This window comes from Rhinolophus hipposideros, assembly GCF_964194185.1.
Source record: "Rhinolophus hipposideros genome assembly, chromosome: 1".
In the NCBI taxonomy this organism is placed as follows: domain Eukaryota; kingdom Metazoa; phylum Chordata; class Mammalia; order Chiroptera; family Rhinolophidae; genus Rhinolophus; species Rhinolophus hipposideros.
The window spans coordinates 89,937,325-89,961,248 of NC_138047.1; the positions used below are offsets into that span (position 1 = coordinate 89,937,325).

General features: G+C 32.8%; 1 protein-coding gene across 5 annotated transcripts in view; it reads right to left on the bottom strand.

Moving 5' to 3' along the window:
* The window catches only part of PCDH7 (protocadherin 7), a 409,833-nt gene that overhangs the window by 206,915 nt on the left and 178,994 nt on the right, over positions 1-23,924 (bottom strand). For 2 of the 5 annotated variants that reach the window (XM_081056067.1, XM_081056070.1), the window contains exon 2: positions 15,817-16,033. The exons of 1 other annotated variant lie outside the window; for it this stretch is intronic. In XM_081056067.1, coding sequence (XP_080912193.1) covers positions 15,817-16,033 — 217 coding nt within the window. The remainder of the gene's footprint in view (positions 1-15,816; positions 16,034-23,924) is intronic. 2 more of the 5 variants (XM_081056069.1, XM_081056068.1) reach the window with 2 other exon arrangements.

Sequence of the window (23,924 nt, forward strand, 5' to 3'; positions counted from 1 at the left end):
GATTCCTTTGCTCTTTGGAATCAACAGCAGTGCCCTTCGTTTAGAAAGGATGTGTGTCTCAGCAATAACATGCAGCAATATCTCTCAAGCTGCTAAAATGAAAAGAGCTCAGAGGCAGGTATCTCTCCATGTAGCTATATTATGTCTTCTGTTCTTTTCTCCCCTGTTGAGGCAAAAGAACTGCCTTAACCACTTCAGAAATGCCCTGCCGTCTTCACAAGGAAAGAAACGAAGGCCTTAGTACTAATACTTAAATATATACGATAATTACAAATGAGCAGCAGAAGGAAGAGAGGGTTTTCAGCTGCTTAATAACTAGATTAATTATTAGCAACTAAACATGCCAGCTTCTAAGTGAAAAAAGATATTTTTACTAAATCCCACACTGAAATATGCACCATCTTTTCTGCATGTGTGTTTCCAAATAAAGGAAGTGATTCCATGTCAAGGAAAGTATTCTTACTTTAGTATGAAAAACAAATTACTATTACCTTAAATGCCAGTTTTATGACCCATTGAGTCATAAAACTACCTTTGTAAGGCATATTTTCTCCCAACAACTAAAAAATTTAATAAGATACAGAGGGTGCCAAAAAACAGTATAAACGTTTTAAGAAAGGAAAAAACTGTATTAATACTACAATAATATTACAATAATTAAAATTGTAATACTCAATATATATGGATAACAAAAAATGAATACAAGTCATGTGTATAAATTTTTTTGGCACCCCCTATATATAATACTTGAGAATAAGCAAGTTGGGAATTCTTCAGTGCAGATGATATATATGCCCTTTAACTTGTTCATGTCAGTGATTTCAAAATTGTTTTCCAATTTATTTTAATTTGTTACTGTATGTAACAAGTCTCCTTATGTTTAAGCAACTTTGAGCAAGTTCAATAATTCAGATCACCTGATAGGCATAATTAAAATAAATATTCCCTAGAGAGGCAGGAGGCTTGTGTTGCAGTTATAAATATGTATGCCCAAGTCTCAAAATAGCCAATTTGATCATATATTATAAAAATCATATTATTTAACACAGTTGGTCTAGTAGTTCTCAAGGTAGTGATGTGAGTACAGAAGTATCATTCCTATATATATCCTAGAGAGGGAAATTTGAAAAAAATAATCACTAAGCTTTTTTTGTTTATTTTGAAGTTTCCAACATTACTGAGACAGTATTAGAAAATTTAAATAAATTGTGTGCCTGCATGTGTGCACATGTGTATGCGTTTGTGTGTGGTGTGTGTGTGTGTGTGTGTGTGTGTGTGTGTGTGTGTAGAATGAACTACCAATGAAATAGAAGCATAAGGACTATAACTATGACATTTAACCAGTGAATAAAGCATCTGGTGTTAATTCTTACCTTATTATAGGTATACTGTACAGTAAGTCCTCATTTAATGTTGTCGATAGGTTCTGTGAATTTAAGCTAAATGACGTATAACAAAACTCATGATATTGAGTCCATTCTATTATCCTAAAGGAAAAAAAACCTATCAGTCTCTTCCAGAATTCTGTGATACACACACTTGACTATATCCTTTGTGAGGCCAGGGTATCAACATTTTTGTCAAACCACAATTTAGAGTGTTTCCTGATGATGAAACAAGATATGGCTTTACACAAAGTCAATAAAAATGCATTGTTTTCTCAGTCACACAAACAAAAAGAGGAATACCTGTTGAAAGTAGGTAGGGAATGGATGACTGCCTGCCTTAGACAATAAGACAAGAACATCAGTGGTTTGCCCCAAACCACATAATAAATCAGTGTGTCTATTACATATAAAATAAAAATGAATTTTTCCTACTGAAAGATGTTCTTAGAGATAATTGTCATAGCTATTATACAATAGGTTTTCATAAGATTTTAATGCAGTCTTGCAAATATAGTTCTTCAGAGCTAATAGCAACAAAGAATAATAAATAATAACAGCTACTACTATTGAATACTTAGTGTTATCAGGTATTACCAAATTTTACATATCTTCTTATCAGTTATAACACCTATAAAATGCAGATAATAGTACCCTCAGGGTGATTCCATAAAGCAAAGTAATATGTTGAACTCTCAAATTAGCACTAATGTGCCATAAAATTATTAGTTCATTAGTTCAATTTTCCCTTTTTATCATTTATTTTTAGATATGTATTATTTCATCATTCTAGTAAGCCTTTTAGATGGAGTACCCTCTTTATGTTATGTTGCTCTTTTCTGGTTCTTCTCTCTTTGTGTGCATGTGCAAGATAGGGTGGATAAGTCTATAATTCATTTATCTCTGATATTAGACACACATCATGATGACTTGTTACCTTTTAAATGCCCTCAACCCTTATGTTTGAATTGTACTGTAATTGGGGCGTTTTGAATTGTGTTCTGAAAATTATCTTAAATACCCCATAGGTTTATTTCTACATTTATAAATGCATCTAGGTTAATTAGAAGTTTAATAGGAGATGTGAATAACTGCTATGAATTGGTGCCCTAACTGGCAGAGTCTGTTCACTCTCTGTGATCGGCGATCATCTTTAGAAGGCTTTTCCACAGTCATGAATACATGTTTCTGTGAAAATAAGACCTAGCCAGACCATCAGCTCTAATGTATGTTTTGAAGCAAAAATTAATATAAGACCCGGTATTATATTATTATATTGTATTATTATATTATATTATATTATATTATATTATATTATATTATATTATATTATATTATACTATACTATATTATATTATACCCAGTCTTATATTAAAATAATACCGGGTCTTATATTAATTTTTGCTCCAAAAGAAATATTAGAGCTGATGGTCTGGCTAGGTCTTATTTTCTGGGAAACACGGTATGTGAAAGTTGCATGTAATCTCAGCCTTTTAGAAATTGCTCTGCTGGGCAGAGCTGGGCAGAGCTGGGCACTGGGCACTGAATGATCTTTACTAATTATTTGATGAATATCTCTGTGAGTTACTTGTCTCTGTCATTTACTACTCGTTAACAATAAATTCAGAAAAATTTAAGCAGGCCTCTGGATGACAGAAGCCATTTAGCTGTAAAAAATAAATGTGCAACTATTAATATGTTTTCTCTGTCTATGGTTTCCACAGAATTATATTTGTTATAAATATTGGCACTTGTTCACAGAAAACAGAAGGCCATGTGCTCTTAGCCTTGGAAACTGATAGAAATTTAAAAAGGGCCCCAAAACAATTTACCTTTATAGCAAATTTAAATGAAGGCAGTGAACATTTTTGTAGGCAAGCAAACAACCACATATTTAATAAATACTATAAACATTATAAGTCTGATGTAATGTGAAAAATAAAAAGGACTATAGAACCAGAGGATTTTTAAAGAATCTGTAGATTAACATAGCATAATAGTAATTTGATATAATTTTATTAAATACTAAGTACCTAAAATATATATGTTCATGTATAACTGCACAATAACCCTTAATGGAAGATTGGGCAGTAATTACTATAATCATTATTCCAATTTTATAAGCAACTGTGATATTATGTGAATTGTTTCTGGTTCCCTTCCTGAAAATGTGATGGGAACCCATCTTGACCTAGAACCCAAACTTGTGACATCAATTCTTTATAAATATAGATATTATGTTATATACTACAACACAGCTGAAAAAGTTAGATTTAAGGACATTTAAAAAAATAGAGAGCGAGCACAGTCGTCTACAAAGTATCCCAAAAGGAATACAGAAACTTCATTGTCTGAAGTGACTCAAATATAATGACTTTTGGTAGAGAAAATGAATTGCTTGATCTTCAAAATGTCATAGATAAGGTATTGTAGGGAGAAAATGTGCATGGGATGAAGTTGGGAGAGGCAAAAGAGTAAGGTTATTAGAATAGATAAAATAGAGGAAAAATATGAAACCTCAGAATCATTCTGTAGGACAGTCCTTAATCCTCCTTCAGAAATTAATGCCTGTCAGAGGAACTCACACATTTTCATCAGGGTAAAGAAGAGCAATGTATTTCCCCTGCTTTTTTCAAAAAGAAAAAAAAAAAAGAAAAGAAAGAAAAAAGAAAAGAAAAAAACAAAACAAAGGCTAAATAATCAACTCAGAAGTCTTATACTTTGTCCTCTGAAATAAAATGTAGTTACTTAAGAAAAACACAGATGGAGACCTCTAACCCCATGGACAATTGATAGAACTAATTTAATAGCTACTCGATCCCGGGGACATAGATAATACTCAGACATGGGCTGTAAAGGAAAAAGCTTTGTGGGTTTTTGATTTCACAAAAGAGGATAAAAACAGTCTGGGGCTGAAATAGGCAAGAATTAGATTTTAGATCTTCATTATTCTGGGAGAAAGAGATGAACCAATGTTGTCCAGGAAACTAGAAGTGCCTCTCAAAATTGAATTCTCAAAGAACTAGTGAAGGCTGAATACAATTGATCACACTGAGTAAAGGGCAGTAAGCTGAAGGGGAAAAAGTCTGATAAAATATAGTTCTCTGTGAACACGATGCTTCCAATCGGCTTTTCAAAGATGATGTATGATTAACGTGCCCTTGATCAAAGTGAAGGGAAAGAAAAGGATTGGGCCATAACCTCAATTCCCTCAAGTATTTGTATAATTGAAGATTGCATTTATTTTAGGTAAGGGTTATTGATGATATGAGGACTATATAAATAAAGATTTTTAAAATTACACATCAGTCTGGGAGATGTTTTTGACACACAGTTTTGAGTGTCAGGTATCATGTACTGAAGAGTAAGAGCAGGTAACTCTACCTGGTTAAAAAATATATGAACAATTCGTTGAATGTTTAGATAAATGTAAAGACACCTTATAGAATGAACCAGAAGCAAGGAGGAAAACCATATATATGTATATGTGTATATGTGTATATATATATACATACATATATATGTATGTGTGTATATATATATATATATATATATATATATATATATATATATGTATGCCTAAAACACATATATATTTATGCCTAAAGCTGATACTGAGAAAATCATCTTAATTTTAAGAGAGAATATACAAAATCCTTAAGAGATAGCCCTAAAGGAAAGAAGAAAACAATCAAACAACAACAAACACAAGTTAAAGACATAGGATTGTAGTAAGTATCTAGGACTGAAAGAGACCCTGCATCTAGGGAGGGAAAGTAGTATTTTTCAGGAGATGATCTCAATCAGTGGGAGACATTTCAGCAGACCTCTACCAGCCTCACTGGGTCTGGATGAAGACATCCTTCTTCTGATTTCCATCCTCCTCAGGCAACCATTGAAGCCGTAGACTAATGATCCTGGGGTATCCTTAGAGATAGAATACTATTGCCTTGGAGAGGAAGCAAGGACTTTCCTCTTTCTTGAATGGAATATTCTCCTGTTCAAAATGCACCCAACTAATATTCCAGTTTGACATCAAGCTCTTATAATATTCTTGAGAATTGGTCTTAGCTCTGAAAAATTCTGCACACTGATGAAACTGTGAATTTTGGATGCAGAAAAAAAAAATTCAAGTACCACCCAGAGGCCACTTGGTCATAGACATGTAGCTTTCTCCTGGCATGCACTACATCCCCATACAATTCACTATTCCTGGACGTGGGGAGTGCATATGTCAGGCCAGAAAATAGACATTTCTAGAGATTTTTGATGAAACAAATAAACGTATACATGATTAAACAGGAGGTGTATTTTTATTTGGAAATTATTATGTAGCAAATGGTTAGATTATCTTGGGCTGGAAGACAGGTTTTATCAATATAGTCCCTACTCATAATTCCACTAAGCAACAATGGACACAGAGAAAGGAGAATAAATTTAGGTGGTATCTATGGTTGTCCTTCCTTAGATAAAAACATTAAAAGAGACATCTGTCTGGCAAATCGCTATTAGTAAGTCTTTGCACACAATATATTTGGAGGCATTTCTTACCTTGCATGGTGTACTAGCTGTGGTAAGCAGCTTTGATATTGCATTTCTGTGATGCTGTTTACATGTAAAATAGACTAGAATTTGACAGTCCTTGTACTATACTATTTGAATTTATTTTTCATGCAAATTCTATTTTCATTATTTTCTGTTTTGAAGCATATCTATTTACATAGTGTTACTAGCAACTGATAGCACTATTGCAGTGCTATCCATTAACCACAGACTAAGTTTTTTGGGTGATTACTAGGACAATGTTATCAATTACTATATCACACCAAAAATGCAATCAGTCAGACACTATTTTAATTCCAAGCCAGTGAAATGGACAAATGATAGTCTAGTATAAAATAAAACACCAAAATCATAGGAGAGGCCAAAACTCATTTGAAAGAGTAACTATTATAGAGCTCAAGGAAAGACAGCAAAACTGTGATACAGAAATTTCAGACTGTCTGGTACTTTTAGAAAATTCTGTAAAAACAAAAAATCCCTGAACGAGATCATAAAATGATTAGAAATTCATTAAGATAAATGTCAAGGCATGCAACCATGCTCATGCCTCTGATAATGACATTATAATGGACTTCTTGACCTGAGAAAGAAATTCTCAAGTAGAACCTCACACATTTCCTTGTCTTCAGCTTTCTCAAACATCTCACTTCTAATGATTATCAATCAGCAGCAGTGCGCTCCTAGTCCACATAACAAAATTTAGCAGTATTTTTTTGGACATTTATGTGTAGGGATTATTCCAGATGTATCTTGATATGGTGAACAAGGCAAAAGTCCAGCCCTCACTCACAGCTTACAGGGTAGTGAGAAAGAGGAGATGTAAGATAGTGTCGTTCCCAACAGGGATTCCTAATTCTCTTCATTAACCAAAGTGTGTATGATCATGCGTCTACTTCTTTACCTCCATCTCTGCATCACTAGACATCTGACACAACTCTCCTAATTCCAAATTTCTCCTCAGTCTGCCACATTTTGTTGGGTTTTTCTTCTCTCTCTGTCTCTCTGTCTCTTTCTCTCTCATCATTGTTTTTAATGACAATATACTTCTCAGTCACTTGCACCACAACTTACTTCTCCATTATTCTCTTACATTTTGTTTTGTTTTGTTTCTTATTCTGTGTTGGGTATCATCTCTTCTCTGATGTCATATACTGAAGTGATGACCTTCCCAAGATATCATAATTATCAGGGTGCTAATGACTTCAAAAGCTATATTTCTGCTACTTCTGTATACTTCCACATTTCAAATGTACATTTTCAATAGCCTGCTAGATACCACCTGAATATTTCAAAGGTAACTTAAATCCCATTTGTCTTAATCAGATACATTCTCCTGGAAACATGTTACTACTCTTCCATTTTTCTCAGGTTGGCAAATAGCACCACTTTTTCTACACTCTCTCTGGTTGGTATTCTTGGTATCACTCACTATTCTCCATAATCTTATTCATATTTCTGCTTATCAAATCTCTACTTACTCATCTTTCAAGGCTTGGCTACAATTTGTCATACCCCCAACTCATATCCTCCTCTGACTCTAGCAGCATTTAACCTCTGTTGGGCCTCTCCTGCCTTTACTTTTGAACATTTAATTCAGCACGTCGCATTCTCCATCACAATATTTAAAGGCTCAAGACAGAGATCATGTCTCAATCAACTTTGGATCCTTCATGGATATTTGCATAGAGTAAATGCTCAAAAATTGTTATTGAACTTAATGAATTCTCATATTAGTTCAAACTCTCTGTTCATTGTATAAAATGTCATATATGGCTGCCATGACCTTTTGCTACAAATGCTGGGTCGATGAAATGCAGCCTCACACTGAGTAGAAACAATGTGCATAATTCAGTAAAACTCACTGTGGCTCAGATATCCAATGTCAGAGAAGCATACCACTCTTAGACACATGTGGGACCCCAATTACCTCATCGATGTATATGGTGAGAATTTCAGAGCAGATATAAAGTCATGGAAGATGTATTTTACAATAGAAATGAATGAGTAGATGGTTTTTAAACAGCAGGACACTGTTCTTTTTATTACCAAAACAGTTTATAGCACTCGTCACAGATTTCATCTGAACATACACAATTAGTTTCAAAAATTAGTTTCTTTGGGGATTATTGTATTTTAGCAGGTGAAAATCTGTTTTTAAGGAGGTATTTACATTTTCATGTGTTTCAAGTACTTTCTCATTTTGTAATAAACTTCTTATTATACTTTCTGAATACTAATGAGAAGGTAGACAAGATAATGAGTGATGTCGAAAAAAATCTACTTGCATAAATTAAGTAAAATTTAGCAGAAACATGATTTAAAAACAAGGCAATTTATTGTCTATATTTCAGGTTGAAAGGGGATGTGACATAAAGACAAATACCCATAAACTTAACTTGAATCTTGAGATAGCAATTACAAAAATAATTTATAACCACAATACAAGGAATACATTTTTCCCCAAAAAACATAACCCAATCTAATCCAATCTACTGTAATCTAATAATCTATTTAATTGGAGTAATACAATTGGTCTTCTGGAAAGAAGTAACAATAACTTCCAAAGATTATTCACAGGCTCTTATTTAGGTTGAAAGGTCTTATTTAAAGCACAGATATTTTAAGTAATTGTTTATCTTTATGAGCAAAGAGAGATCAGAGACATAAAATTAATCTGTTATGTAGTTTAGACCTGGAACAGATGAAATTAGTATCTGCTGCCAATTTCATTGATGATAAATTTGTTTTTTGGAACTAATTTGGCTGAGCATAAAAAAGGAAGGAAGGCAGGGATAGAAAATAAAAACGATTACAAAAAAGAAAACAAATACTTTGACTTTAGCTTAAAGTGAAGCCTCCAGACCTATTTAATAATTATTTTGAAACTATGTAGAAGATGGTTGGTAAAAAGAGAGGCTACAATAGAGATAAAAATTCAAGGCCTTCTTCCAGCCCAAAAAGTTATTTATATGAAACATAAAATTTCAATGAGTGTATTTATAATTGTTTCATCTACGTCATTTTCCTCTCCCTTCTCTATACTTCATACCATTCTGAACTTTCTAATGAGCTTCCTCTTTTTCACATTACAGTAAATTCACCAGAATCAAGGCTGTCTCTTTCCAACGTAAGGACTTCCACCATGAAGGCAGAAATTCTTTCTCATTCACTTCAGCTTCCCCGGAGAGCCTTGGTCATATTTTATTTTCAGTGCATGCTTGTTGAATCAAATTAAATAATGTCAACTGTCATTATATAATTACTCTTTTAAGCAAGATACAGGAAGGATAGTATTCTGCTTTGCTTTACTAAAAAAGAGAATGATTTTCTTAGCAATGAATACATACATAAATAAATAATACTTGCAATAGAAGAGGTAACAATCGAGAATGTTTTACCCTAAAAGAGGAATAGTGAGATAAAACAGTTTCTCGATAAGTGGACTAACCTCTGAGGATGAGTGCTAACTACACTTTAAGAGCCAAGTTCCACAGTTTCTTTAGCACCTAGAAGATGCTTAAGAGTGTTGTGTTTTCACGACATCAACTTATTTACAAGCAACTCTAGGAAAAACATCTGAGGACGAACAGAAGTACATATAGTCTGTAGGGAAAAAAAAATGCAGGAAATATAGGGATAATACCTTATACCAAATAAGGAGCAAAACATAAAATACATTATCTATCAAGTGTGTTAATATTCAGATATGCAAATGCTTTGAGAGTCTGGAAGCAACAAACCTACTAACTGACCTCCAAAATCACTCTGAGATTTGATGAGAGCTCATTGTGTCCTCAAATGTCAGAAGGGTTCAGCAGAGTGATCTAGTTTTAAAGGACCAAATTAGAATAAAAAGGGTAACATGACCATATGTTTTATTAGTGTTAATTATTAATACTGAGATTTCAAAAGTAAGGGCTCTGAGTTCAGTAAGCATACTAATTGGACACTTTTTTCACCTTCTTTTCCCTGTCGATGTGAATATTTTGCGGCAGTTCAAAGGGAAATATACACCTGAAGAATACTCATTCAACTGGAACCCTGAATATGAAATGTAAAAAAAAAAAAAAAAAAAAAATTTGAAAAGAGAAAGTAGAGAATGTAGGAGGATAATAATGGCTTCTCCCGCTTTGAATGAAAAAAAGGCACAGAGAGTTGGATTGATTTGAGGTCAGAGGACAGAATCCTCTCGTTTTAGATCCTAGATAGGTTTAAAGATCACTGCTCCTGGGGGTCATTCTCTGGTACCTCACAAAAATGAGAAATTCACTGGAAAGGTCAGAATATCACTGTTACCAGTAATTTTAGGATGCTATCTTTGTGAGACTACACATTTTATGACACTTTTACAGTTAAGCCATTGTTATGTCAGATCTACCTAGTTAATAATAATCACGATTATTTATCATTATTACTTAAATAATAGTAGTAAATTTTATCACCAATTAATATAATGAAATTATTATGGCTCTTATTTTCTATTTATAAATTATCAGGGGCTATTATCTTATTTTGTTTCTTCCACAATCCCGTGATTTATTATTGAAGAAAGTGGGGTTAAAGAGATCAGAAAATAAGAGGAGAAATTGGGATTCAAACTGATGTCATTAAATTTCAAAGCCTGTTTTCTTAAACCACTACACTCTATCCACAATCTGGCCTCTTCTCGAGGACAATATCTTCTGTACGTTCTTTCAGATCATTCTGCTCATTTTACTGTAAAGCTGCTGTAGCACACGTTTGGACTGATGAAACCCTGCTCAGCGACAATCTCTCATTACTTTTTCTCTCTAATCTTTATGAAGAAGTAGCAGCGAATGGGGATTTCCTGAAGTGGGGACATGCGGACTTCTTGGGAATACTTGAGGGGTATAGAGCCATTTCACAGATGGCTGGAAAAGTAGAAAACGCAGCCTCAATCAGAAACTGGCAACTAGAGTAACATGAAGCACGGAACTGTGAAAATAAATCCTTTGCAAGAAACGTTAGTCTCTTCCTATAGAAAAAAATGTGCAGGGCATTTGTTTGAGGTATTAGGCTTATGCCATTAACAAGTGTATGAGCATCTTTGGAAAGATGGAAGAGGCAGCCTTGATGCATAATTAAATCTAAATGAAAACAGCACAAGCCAAACAGTGATGAGAAGACAGTACCTTACAGCTGACTGCTGAAAACTGGTTAGGTGGGAGAGAAGTAGTGACAGACAGAGTCCTTTAATCTCACACAAAGATATGAGTTTAGTCTCCATTCTCATTACCGTTAGTCATATAAAAATGGCGGTTCACTTCCAAATAATATTTCAAATAGACAGTCACTTATTTCTGGAAACAATGTGAAAATTCCATGGCAGATACAAAATGGGATTGCGGTGGACTGTACCACGTTTCAACCTTTAAGGACAAGTGATTTAAACACTTTTGAAAGCATGTGGAGTCAGGAGAATGAATAAAACAACAATTAATTCTAGCTTATAGAAGTCTGGAAAAGTAAGAAAGTTTGGAAGCAGGAAATTAAAAATATTAGTCCATACAAATCAAAATTATCTTTTAAATATGAGAGACAATCAAAAGGCATAAAATTATTTAGGCATTTAGAGTACCCAAATTTCTGACCTCATTAAACTTTTCAAAATGTGTGTTATGGAACAAATTCTATTTCCCTATTTTAATTTATTTCTATGCTATACTATTTGTAAATTTACCTAGAGAAAATACAGTTTTCTACTTTTTGTTCATTGCTAATCTGACCAAAGTTTACATTGTCAAGCAAAAAAGTAAATGTGCTTATTCTATTGTGAGATCACTTAATCATAATTCATGTTTTTGAAGGGCATTGTACCCATGGCCAGATCACATCTATAGATGACTCTTGTATAGCGTGATGTGAGAGAGATTCCAAAACTGTCTCCTCCAGTGACCTCTGTGGTGCCAACCTTTCCCCCCACCTGGCTAGAAATCACACCATTGTACTAAGTCCACTTCTTTGATTTATGTAATACATGCATAATCTACTATTAGAATGCATGTATTGTATGTGGATTGCAAGAAAGGTCCCAGAATTCCTTCTGCCCTCCCCACATTAACACATATTAGCAAATTCAAACTCACCATCTCACAAAGAGACCCAAAAGTCTTTTTTCTGTTCTGGAGAGTAAAAAAATATATTAGAAAAATTGGATGTAAAGAGAGAATCACAGATTCTCTGAATCTGGTTGAATCTGGTTCTAGAGTTAATTTAGTTAATTGCCTTACAGACGATCAGAAGCAGACTCAGAAGGAGTAAGTGACCTACCCAATTCTAATAGCAAAATTGAGACTAGAGGTCAAGTGGGGCATTTTTCATATTGAGCTATTAAACATTATATCTGATTAAGAGATACATAGCAAAGACAAACCAGGTTTGTCCTATACTGCAAATAGGGTTCAGCAGGGACTTTGGGAAAAGTAAATAGACGATGGCATGATGGCAGGGGCCAAGATAATTACTGACAACAGACCTAAAGATACTGTTAAATACCACTCCAAGAGAAAGTATGAAGATTCCTGCATAATTAAGAGGAGCGCAAGCTCTTGCACAGCCCTTAATTTGATGGTGTTTCTAAGCCTAATATTTGATTTTCATTTGAATTATCAATTCATTACAGTAGATTTCAAAATTTTCCAACATTTTTCATTATCAAATCTTTTATCATATTCAACTTCCCATCATGAATCCTGTATTTTTAAATTTTTGATTCCATTAAATGTATTGTAATAAACAACTATTTCCCCAATCTGAATCAAAGGATCAACATGAAATAATCACAATATTGATAACAATTAATTAAAGGAAAGAGAACTACATTAGTGATCATTTTCATGAGTAAATGTATAGTTCATAAGGGATTTCTTAAAATATTTTTAATGGTATATTTACCTTTATTTCTTTCCAGAAACTCATGAAATATACCTACCCCAGATTTGGAGTCATCAAAACGATGGGTCTTATTCTAATTATTAGATGCAGGTTTCAAGAAATTATATTTATTGTTATTCTTACGTTGTACTTTTTTCCTAAGCTAATAAGAAAATAAAACCTCACCTGTCATCTGTCAAGAATGTGGGTTAGAATATAAGGTAAAGTTTGTTATGAGAATAAATAACCCACAGATCCTCCTAATGAACTTTTGTTTATCATGCTAAAGTATATAAGAGAGATAAAGAATTTCGTAAAACATAAAGGCATTCCACTGCCTATTAACTTAAATTTTCCTTTGTTTAGTTATGTCCTTAATACAGCATTCGTGACAATTTATTTTTATCATTCACTGTGTCAACTATACCCAGTTTGTATTATGACATTAGAGTGTTATATATTATTACACTGAAAATTATCTTCTAAATTTTACAATGAAAGTTAATCCAAAAAAGAGTTATGACTACATTATTTCACACAGGTTAAAATTCAGGGAAAATATTTGAGGTAATAATAATTAGGAACTAGGACAGCATCCAAAATGGTATTTTCATGGAAAATTCAATACAAATCCTGATTAAAACCTAACCAAGCAAAACACTGCCGATTACCTGGATTCCAATTAAATGTGACAAATGAATACTTGACAGGTTTCAATTCCAATTCTATTTATGTCAGAATGACCCATTAATATTGAAAATGAAATTACCAGAATTCAAGCAATACGACTGGACTTTACAGCTAGATATTAATGTGAAAACTTGAACCCAACCAAACTCTTATTCAAATGTCAACTGCTACATTTGGATCATCCAAAGTGAATCATATCTCCTTCTGTTATCACCTATAGATCAGGGCTAACATGAGTCACAGCTAGCAGATGAGAAATGGTTATATAAACTCTGAATTTCAAGTGTCAATCACACTATAAAATCAGGAAAAAAATCATTTATATTATGACGGTCTTCACTGCTGCCAAAACTCAAAACATGCTTATAATAAATAACTAAAAGCCTTCTTTAGGAAATGTTTCTTAGTAAACTTTCTCGTCTCTTAACAAGCTCATTTGTTAAGTTTTCCATGACATATATGTTCCCTAAAAAGTAACTATAAGTAAGCGCTTGTTATTTATCATTTATTTCTTATTTTAAAGGCAATAAATCCCCTTAAACTGAAATAAAAACATTAAAATGTAATTATAATGCCAACAATACAAAGTTTTTTTTCTGTTAATACAGCTGACGTCCAAAAATTGATTGTACATTATGGTATTTATAGTGTGACAAGTATTTTAAAAACACAACTAAAATTATATGATATCATCAAAAGGTAATCACAAATATAGTAATGCCCTTAAGTTAATCTTTCCTTCCTAGGTGTGTGTGTATGTATGCATGTGTGCTTATAAAATATTACAGTATTTTAAATGTAATTTTTACTTTCGTGTCAAGCATTTCAAACATATTTGCCCTAAATATATATTCATCAGCATTGCAATTCATATCAAATCTTTTACTTATTTAAAAAATACTAAAGTTAATTCTTAAAAGCCATATCAAACTCCCATCCACATAAGCACACACCACCATACACACAGATAAGCATGCCTTTATAGCCATAAGGCAAAATGCCATTTAAACTCTAGATAATTGATCAAGAGGGACTGTCAATCAGCACACCCTGATCACAGAGACAACAATATGGAAAATGATTATGTAACATTGTTTAGTTTAGCAATAATTTCATTTGGGGTCACTTATGATATATTACTCTCTAATATTGAATATTCATAGGTACATTTTAATATTTATAGGCAAATTTTCAGGGGAAAAAAACAGTTTTTCCTGCATTAATATGCTCTATTTGCATATCATCACTAAAGGAACTGATATATAACAAAAAGTTAGAATGTCTTATTTCACTTAGGTCATGGGATGATGAAAGACACGTATTTTGAGTTATCACTGGAGATAAAATGTGTGTAATTCCCCTTCCTTCTCCTACATTTAATCTCTATTTATATTTGAAAAAATAACAAACTTAGTAAGGACTTCACCATTCCATTATTAAATACAAACTCATTCCTCAGGCATTTACTTATAACTTGAAATCCATAAAAAACAAGAACCACAACAAAAAAAACAATCACCTAATTGTCTTTGGGAACCTAAACAAATGTGTAAAGTTTGTAAGTACTATTTACAATCTACTTTTATAACTTAAAAGAAAATGTATAGAGGCCAATTGTGATAATTATCAGAATCATCTCACAACAGGATAAGAATATGAACTACTGTCATTTGCTTTCCTCCGGTTCCCTTACACAAAAATGAGAAAAACCTTACACTTAAGCGAGGGGGTAGTTCTAACACCATTTACAATATCTTTTCGAGAACCAGATAATAATGCTAATAATGCTCTCCTTCTCTGACTCCATTTCAGCTATCACTTGAAAGGAAAGGTTTGAAAAATGCTTTTCTAAATACTAAGAAGAGTCCTGCAAAGTGTGCTTATTGTCATTTCCTTTCACTAAGACTGGACAGTTACAATTGAAGAAATAGTTGCATGACAAAAATGAAGAGAAGAAAACAATAACACAAGACCTTTCTTGAGCTGCTATTGTTTAGGTATTATGCACTCATTTAGTTTGTTTTATAACAGGTACTACTCTTATTTGTAAATGTGTTTCGGTCTGACAGGCTGTTTTAAAATGATGGTGCAAGTTTGATGAATTTTATTTATAGAGTTATGTTCCTTTATTTGGCCTTTTTGTACTTTAGCAAATATTTATTATTTCAAATAAAATAGTTTAAGTGTCAGCTATTTTACTTTGGTTTTAGACTGACCTTCACGAGTCTACCATATTAGGGCTCACTAGCGTGATTATGTGTGTGGATGTTGTGTTTGCCCCTACCATTTTCCATATGCTCTGCCTCACCAACACTGCCATCCGGCGTGGTCCTTTCATAGTTGTCCTCTGGGAGTGGAAGGGCACCCAGTCTTGGCCCTGATGAACTCTTACTGCTTGGTGTTTCTGACTCCTCCAGCCCGCTGTCATAGCAACTCTGCAGTGACCCCTGATGTGGGTCCTGAGGCTGACTCACAACAGAAAACGTCACTCTACGAAATGGCTGTAAAAGAAAAGATTCTGAATGTCACTAAGATATAAGATTGTAAATGATCTTATTAAAAATACACAAATTACACACATTAAGGTCTATTGACAACTACTGCAATACAAAATGCGTACATACAATATGTGGACATCTGTTCAGTTAATTCTGTATTATCTGAGGCAGTGTCTAGAACTTAGATTTTATTATGGAAAAACTGAAAAGTCCCTTTCTCGAACAGAAATAAGAAAACAGCAATTTCACTAAAACACCCATCTAAATCTATGTTAGTTCCACATACTCAATTGTTTTTTTTTTCATTCTGCAGTCTTCACTTCAAATATGCTTTTCACAAATAGACTGTCTATAAAAATAAGGATCAGTGATTTGGGAAAGCAATAAATATTGAATTAATCCATTATAAGAAGACTTCGTTTTTAAATAACTTTTCCATATCACCTTGTCTTGTACACCTGAAACTAATAAATTAAAATAAAAATAATAATAATAAAAAATAAATAAATACCTTTTCCATAAAATATAGTGGTTTTAAAATGAGTGTACAAGCAGTTGACTTGAACTATTAAATGTACAGCTAAACATTAGGAATTTGGAGAGTGCTAGGAAATAGGGATATATTACTTAATTCATATTAAAAATATTACCTATTGACCTTGAAATTTTAAGGGTAGTATTGAAATAATAGATAAAAGTTTCCTTAACCAGAGAATAGAAAATAAACTTAAAAGTTTAATTGTATGTGCTTTAAGTACAGCTGAATTTTATTGAGAAACCATTTAAAGCACATTCTCTTCTTTATAATGTTTGGCTGAATTGGGACTGCAATATTTTTAAATGATTACAAAATATTTCTAGTATAAACAGCATACACGTCATGGGTCCATATTTGCTGACAATAAACTCTATAGACACATTATCTTTATTTAATTAATAATTCTCATTTTTCTTTACAGTGATATGATTGTGATATTTACCTTATATCTAAATAAATATAGAAATCAATTTGTATTTGTCATGCTTTATTTCATTTGTATATTTCCTTTTTCCCCCATTTATCACTTCCAGTTGACTGCAAAATATGATTCGTTTTATGTCTTCAGTCTCACCTTGGAAACGAGACCACTGACAGTCTTTTAAAACCACACTGTCCTGCATATAGAAGATGATCAGTAAATACTAGTGAGCAATGATATTTTAATGATAACGTTGAATTTAAGAAAAAACACCAAGGGTCATGGAGACATATTTTCACTTCAAGATAGAGCAATGTGTTTAAAATATCACACACACACATATATATGTATATATGTATGTGTATATATATATATATATATATATATACACATATGTGTGTTATATATACGTGTGTGTGTGTATATATATATATATATATAGAGAGAGAGAGAGAGAGACAGAGAGAGAGACAGAGAGAGAGACAGAGAGAGAGAGAGAGAGAGAGAGAGAGGAGGGTCAAACTCTATATCAATGACTCATATCTTTAAAAATCAGTCTTCACAAATGTAAGGAGTTCAAAATGAATAAAGAAATACATAATTCATACTTACAAATTGACAAAAGGAAAATAAGAAATTATGAGACACAGTATTACATTTTGATATAAGAATGAAAAAGAGGGTGACGTCTGGGTGAAGGTAGTAATGTCAGAATCTGCACTTAAATGCTGGTTCCACCAAAAGTAATAAAATAACAGAGAGGTGCTAAGCTATTTGCAATGAAATCTTTAAAAAATGAAGTAATGATTTTTCTACAATGTATTTCATAATAATTGCAATAAATATATCTGTACATTTTATTTTCTTAATTTTCTACCCTATTTTAACTATGAATATTTTAATCTCCATGAATTATTTTAGGTTACATATTAAATTTAATGATGGAAGAAAAAAATGTTTTAACTTTAAAATACTCAGACCAATAGGTATACTAAAAATACTTGGATTCATGAATGTTTCTTTTTGTACAAAATGTTTTTCTCATTTAAAATATCTGAATGAATGAAAAATAATTCACATTAAAATTTTAAAACAAAGAGTATCACACTTTAGATCACAAAAGATCCCATCTATCATTTCTATCTGCATTTTAAAATATGCCATTAGAATTCTACAGTATAATACCAACATTATATGACTATCCTTTCAACTTTATTTTGATCATTTTTAATAAATAAGATTCTTATGTCAAAGTTTTCTAAGTTGTAATGTGAACCAAATTAGTAGAGTCCTAAAGGCTGAATTTTGCAAGAGTTGAGCTTTAGTTTCAGTAGTAAATAAGACATGTATATTTAGATAGATGATATAGATAGATAGATAGATAGATAGATAGATAGATAGATAGATAGATAAAGATAGACAAGTATTTATGTGCAATCCTTCATTATCAGGTTGTCTATTGAAAAGGCAGGTTTTATAATAGAACTTATGATGCATAATTCATATTATTTATATATTCCAGAAATATTGAGTAAACCAGAAATATAAAGCAGTGTGTCAACATTGTGACAGAAAGAATGAGTTTACATTATACATGTAACTGTCACTTTGTTACTTACTGATATTCTGAAGTAGAGCAGTTTAAGTAGTGATTCTTAAACCTAGATGTGCCTTAGAACAGCCCAGAGCACTTGTGAAAAAACATATTACCAATATCAGTCCCTCAATGAAATCAGTGGATAGTAGTAGTTCATAAGATCCCCTCAGTTGATAAAGAGGCACAGAGAGGAAAGAGAAACCCTACAATTGAAAGAGCATTTGGAAAGAGGTCAAAAACACCAAACTGTTGTAGGAAACCAACTGGTCCCCTAAGTGTCTATAGAGTTTCCCTGGAGAGTCAGTAGATCCATGGTTCCATTTTGAAAATCAAAAATGCAGACATGAAGGTATCTAGTGACGTGAGGTCTCTGAGCTTTGTATTTTTCTGTCTACGGTAATACATGATGTCATTCCTAGAAAAGCACATTGGTCTTTCTAAAAGAAGAAAAAGCAGAAGAGCTAAGAAGAGTATCAGCCTAGCTCTTGGAAACTTTGAAGACGGGCTCAGAAATTGAGTAAGTAATGCAAGAGAGGTCTCCAAGAAAATCATTCCAAAAAATGGAGTGGGATATGTGTGAGACTTATATACAGGAGGAAGCAGAAATCAAAGACTTTATTTAGGCCAATGAATGACCTACCACGTTTCTCTGAAAATAAGACCTAGCTAGACAATCAGCTCTAATGTGTCTTTTGGAGGAAAAGTTAATATAAGGTCCAGTATTATATTATATTATGTTATATTATATGTTATACCTGGTCTTATAGTGAAATAAAACCGGGTCTTATATTAATTTTTGCTCCAAAAGACGCATTAGAGCTGATTGTGCAGCTAGGTCTTATTTTCGGGGAAACACAGTAATTAAAAGGATAAAGTTGAAGACATGATCTGGCAATTCCTTACAAAAAAGGAGTTAGAAGAAATGTTGAAGCCTAAGGATTATGCTAAGAAGGGATGACCTATGAAGAAATAGTATTGAGAATCGGTAGCAAGGCCATTGGAGCTTGGAGCTGGCCTGTGTGACTGATTGGATTCAGTCATTACTTCACTATACCCACATTTGTTTTGTAAACACTATGGGGTTCAAGGATGTTCCAACAATGATTCTACACATTTAAGAAACTAAACATCTTACAGCCATATAAAAACAGACAAAATATGAGAAAGTTTCCAATAAAATAAAAGTATGAAAAAGATGCCACAAAACCTGCTTTGGAATGTAGAGAAGGCATTGCAAAGAAAGATTTGTGGGTTGAGACCTCTAAATGAAGATTGATAGGTAATATATACTTGAAGGCTGATTATAGATTCCATATTTAGGGCCAGCAGCAAAAGACAAAAAAGAGGGTGGGTGGACAAAAAACAACAACAACAACAACAATAAAACAGGTCACTTTTGAAACTCTGAAGCCAAGGAAACCCATCATTCCTGGAAAGAAAGCATTGAGACGTGGCAAAGACTGTGTTCTACCTTATATCCTTTGGATTCATCAATTAGAAGGTCACTGTGGTCACAAAATCTCTAAATGCTGGAGAACAATTCTAGGAGATTAAACCAAAGGAGTAAAAGAAGTATATGGAAAAATGGAGAAAGCGGGGATAGACTGCTAATTTTAGAAATATGACATATAAGAGAAGGAGAGTCACAGTTAAAAGAAAAAGATTGGGTTAAGAATTTAATCTATTTATCTCTCTCTCTCTCTCTTTTTTTTTTTTTTTCTTTCATCATTGTGTTGAAAACATTTTGCTTTAATATTTGAAGATGCAAGCCACAAGGGGTGTCTTATAACATAAGGTAGTTAGGGAATGAAAGAAATTAGAGAAGACAAGTAAACTAAGTAGATTTAAGAGAGAAATAAAAATAAAATTACAAAGGCAAGGTAAAAAGTAAAACATGTTGAGGAACCTCATTATGGTGTGTGTGTGTGTGTGTGTGTGTGTGTGTGTGTGAGAGAGAGAGAGAGAGAGAGAGAGAGAGAGAGAGAGAGAGAGAGAGAGAGAGAGAAGAGAGAGAGAGAGAGCACTCATGTGCGCAGGTACATTTAATAAGAAAAAAGATACTGTATTAGAAATAACAGTAAAAGAAAAAGATTCTATTCCAAGCAAGCCTATTGATTCCCTACTGACCTCAGACAAGTTAGCTGACCCTAGGTTCTTACACATTAGGCTCAGGGTCTGTAATACAGAGCTAATAATACTTGCCCCTTACTAACTATAATTCACTGAGAAATAATGAGATGGCATATATATATATATATATATATATATATATATATATATATATATATATATATATAAAGCCTTAAGCTCCCTCAAAGACATATACTGTAAAAGGTATTATACCTCTGGCAATAGCTATACAGCTATATAACTAGAACTATCTCCCATTATGTTTTAGGTTTTTTTTTTTTTTTTTTTTTAATTAAAAATACATTACTGGCCCAGTAATTCACAATGCTTCTAGACAGAACTTTAAAAAATCACATGAAATTTCAAACCTAATTCTCCTAGTATCGTGTTGTTTTTATTGTTTTAAATGCAAGTTGTTTGTAAAAAAATATATACACGCACTAACAAATTTTTCAAAAACCATTTGAATCTAATCAGTTTTTAATCATGAACATTTCTATATTCTATTATTTTAGAATGACATTTATCAACTAGTTTTTTACTCCATTATGACACAATGGAGACATTCACTTCAAAACACAATCTGCTATAGGGACTGCCCAGATATTTTGGAGGTTGTTACAAATATATTAAAAGGTAACTTCAGATAATATACAATCCCTGGAGCACTAGATGTACCACCACTGGCATCCCAATCCCCAGCAGATGGAACTGCATTAGAGTTGACATTGTTTTAAATTACATATAGACTGGGAACCAGCATCTCCATCCTTAAAATAATTCTACTCAATTGATTTTCTAGAAATTTAGAGGTCATATGGGAAGTGAGCTAAGGTATTAATGGAGAGGTCCTCTGCCTTCGATTCTTGCCCTCATGCTGCGGGTGGCCCTGAGGATGGCTGCTTCTTTGTATCCTCCCCTCATTGGAAATTCTGGTGAGCCCAAGATGAAGGACGTGTGATTGTAGCAATCATTTCTTTATAAAAATGAAACTCATAGACTTGAAAGCACAAGCATAGCAAATAACAATGTTTTAAGGTGTCCCACTGGTGTACAATGTAACATAGTCAATAAATGAATTGTCTGATTAATATGTTTTATTATTTTTTCTAGAAAAAAAATGAACAGATGCTAAAACCAGTATCCTGCTGAACTTGGGATCAGGAGAAAAACAGCCCACTTAGATGAGAAGGAGCATTAAAATATATCTGGATTTCCGAAATAAGGCTTGCGTTCTAATGACAATATTTCGAGGCATTCACTAAAGGCAAATATGGTGAGCATTTGATTGTTATTTATTTATTTATTTATTTTTGTAAAACTGCATCTCCATGATTGATAATATAAATTACCAAAGAGTAAACCTAAATCTAGTCAATATAACACATTTAGAGGTCAATTTATATATTGACTAGCAGCCAGATCTCATCCTGCTCTTATTCAGAGTGTTCATGGAAAGTTAAATCTACACATTTCAAATTCATTAGAGGACTAAAACTGTTTTCCAAAACGTGCTTTTTTTTATAATATCTAAAAAACTGAAGTACAACTGAACTGCAAGTATGATAACTGCCTCATATTTCATTTTATCTTGCAAGTATTCATTTAATTGTTTTCATTAATTTTAGAGAACCATAGAATCACCTTTCTTTTTTAAAAGTACTGATATAATAACATGTACTACTTACAATCCTCACCAGTCAGGAGATTAAATTTGAAATTAACATCAATATGCTATTCTGTTTCCAGAATACAATCATTGCCAAATATGTATAACATTTCCAAGTTCTACCTATTAAAAAAAAGTCACTAATTCCCTTTATAGTTTTCAAGAAAAGCAATAGAGACCAGATGTATATTCAAAAATATATGAATGATAATACCTTTATTTTTATCCATACTTAATTGCTAAATTAAAAGGTAAACATCACATCATAAAAGTAAATACTACGTCCCATAATCAGATATACTTTAAAATATTTTGTTATGTTAGCAAAATCTTCTAAGTTACAATAAAAATGGATTGCTTTCTCTGATAGGGCAGTGGCTAATTTAAAAAAGGGAAAAGAAAAAGAGTTGAACTTCGGGGATATCATAGTATACACAATACCTACAGTAAAAGAGAAAACATACTACTGGGCAGGAGTGCAGAAAATTTCCCCTCGGAGTCCATTTTTCATAACCTAGCCACACTGCCTTTCTGGGGACCCTAAGGATGCCACTGGAAAGAACTTCCGGTTAAATCTCCTTCCCCTACTGACAACTTTATTGGGAACTTGAAGGCTGCACTTTCCTTTTTGGCTTCAGTAATTTCTCCATAAATCTCCTTATCTGGAACTTACATACAGCTGTCTCAGTCACATCAATTATTTCTGAATGGGCTGAGAAGGCCTTTTTATTTTTTCCAATTCACTTAGTTATGTCTATCAAAGAGACTTCTAATGACTCTCTTTGTCAGTCATAAAGCACCGGAACAGTCATGGTACAGAACACTGCAGTACTACACGGAGAGCTGCATTTTATTTTTAAAGAAGAGCTACCTAAGACTTTGAGTTCTTCCCTTGCAAATGAACTGGTACTTGATTACTCTGCAAACATTTTCAACCAGTGTCAGTGGCTACTGAACAAACATATCTAGGATTCCATAGTGCATTAGTTGGAATATGCCTGGCAGAACCTTCAAACAAACTTTAATCAGGTCTTTTAACTTTTTAGGGTTGTCTTCCTTTGCTAACATCTCGAGATCCTTCCATACTTCAAACAGATTTTCTTTCTTTCAAGTCAAAAGCAGATGAAAGGATATTAAAAGGAAACATGTTGAGACATTTGGGTTAATTAATCAAAAACACTCATTTGAGGAATGAGAAGTTAAATAACTGCATTTATTTCTTTTGACTTGTATGCAATTATATTTTGACATATTTGTCCGTATTTGTACTTCAGAAACTAAGAATGCAGGTCATATTTTTTAGTTCTTAGTGCAGTAAATCACAATTATTAAATGTTGTAAAAGAACAGCAATGACAGTATTAAAATAGTAGCTACTATGTGCCAGGAAAGTACTATTCATTTTACTTATGTTTTCATTTCTCTTCATGCCATCCCTACACGGTTCATGTCAATATTCTGATTTTGCAAATGAGAAAATAATAATTTCAATATTTAAACTACTGAAAGAACTACTCTAGTCTGAAAAATACAAATGGGT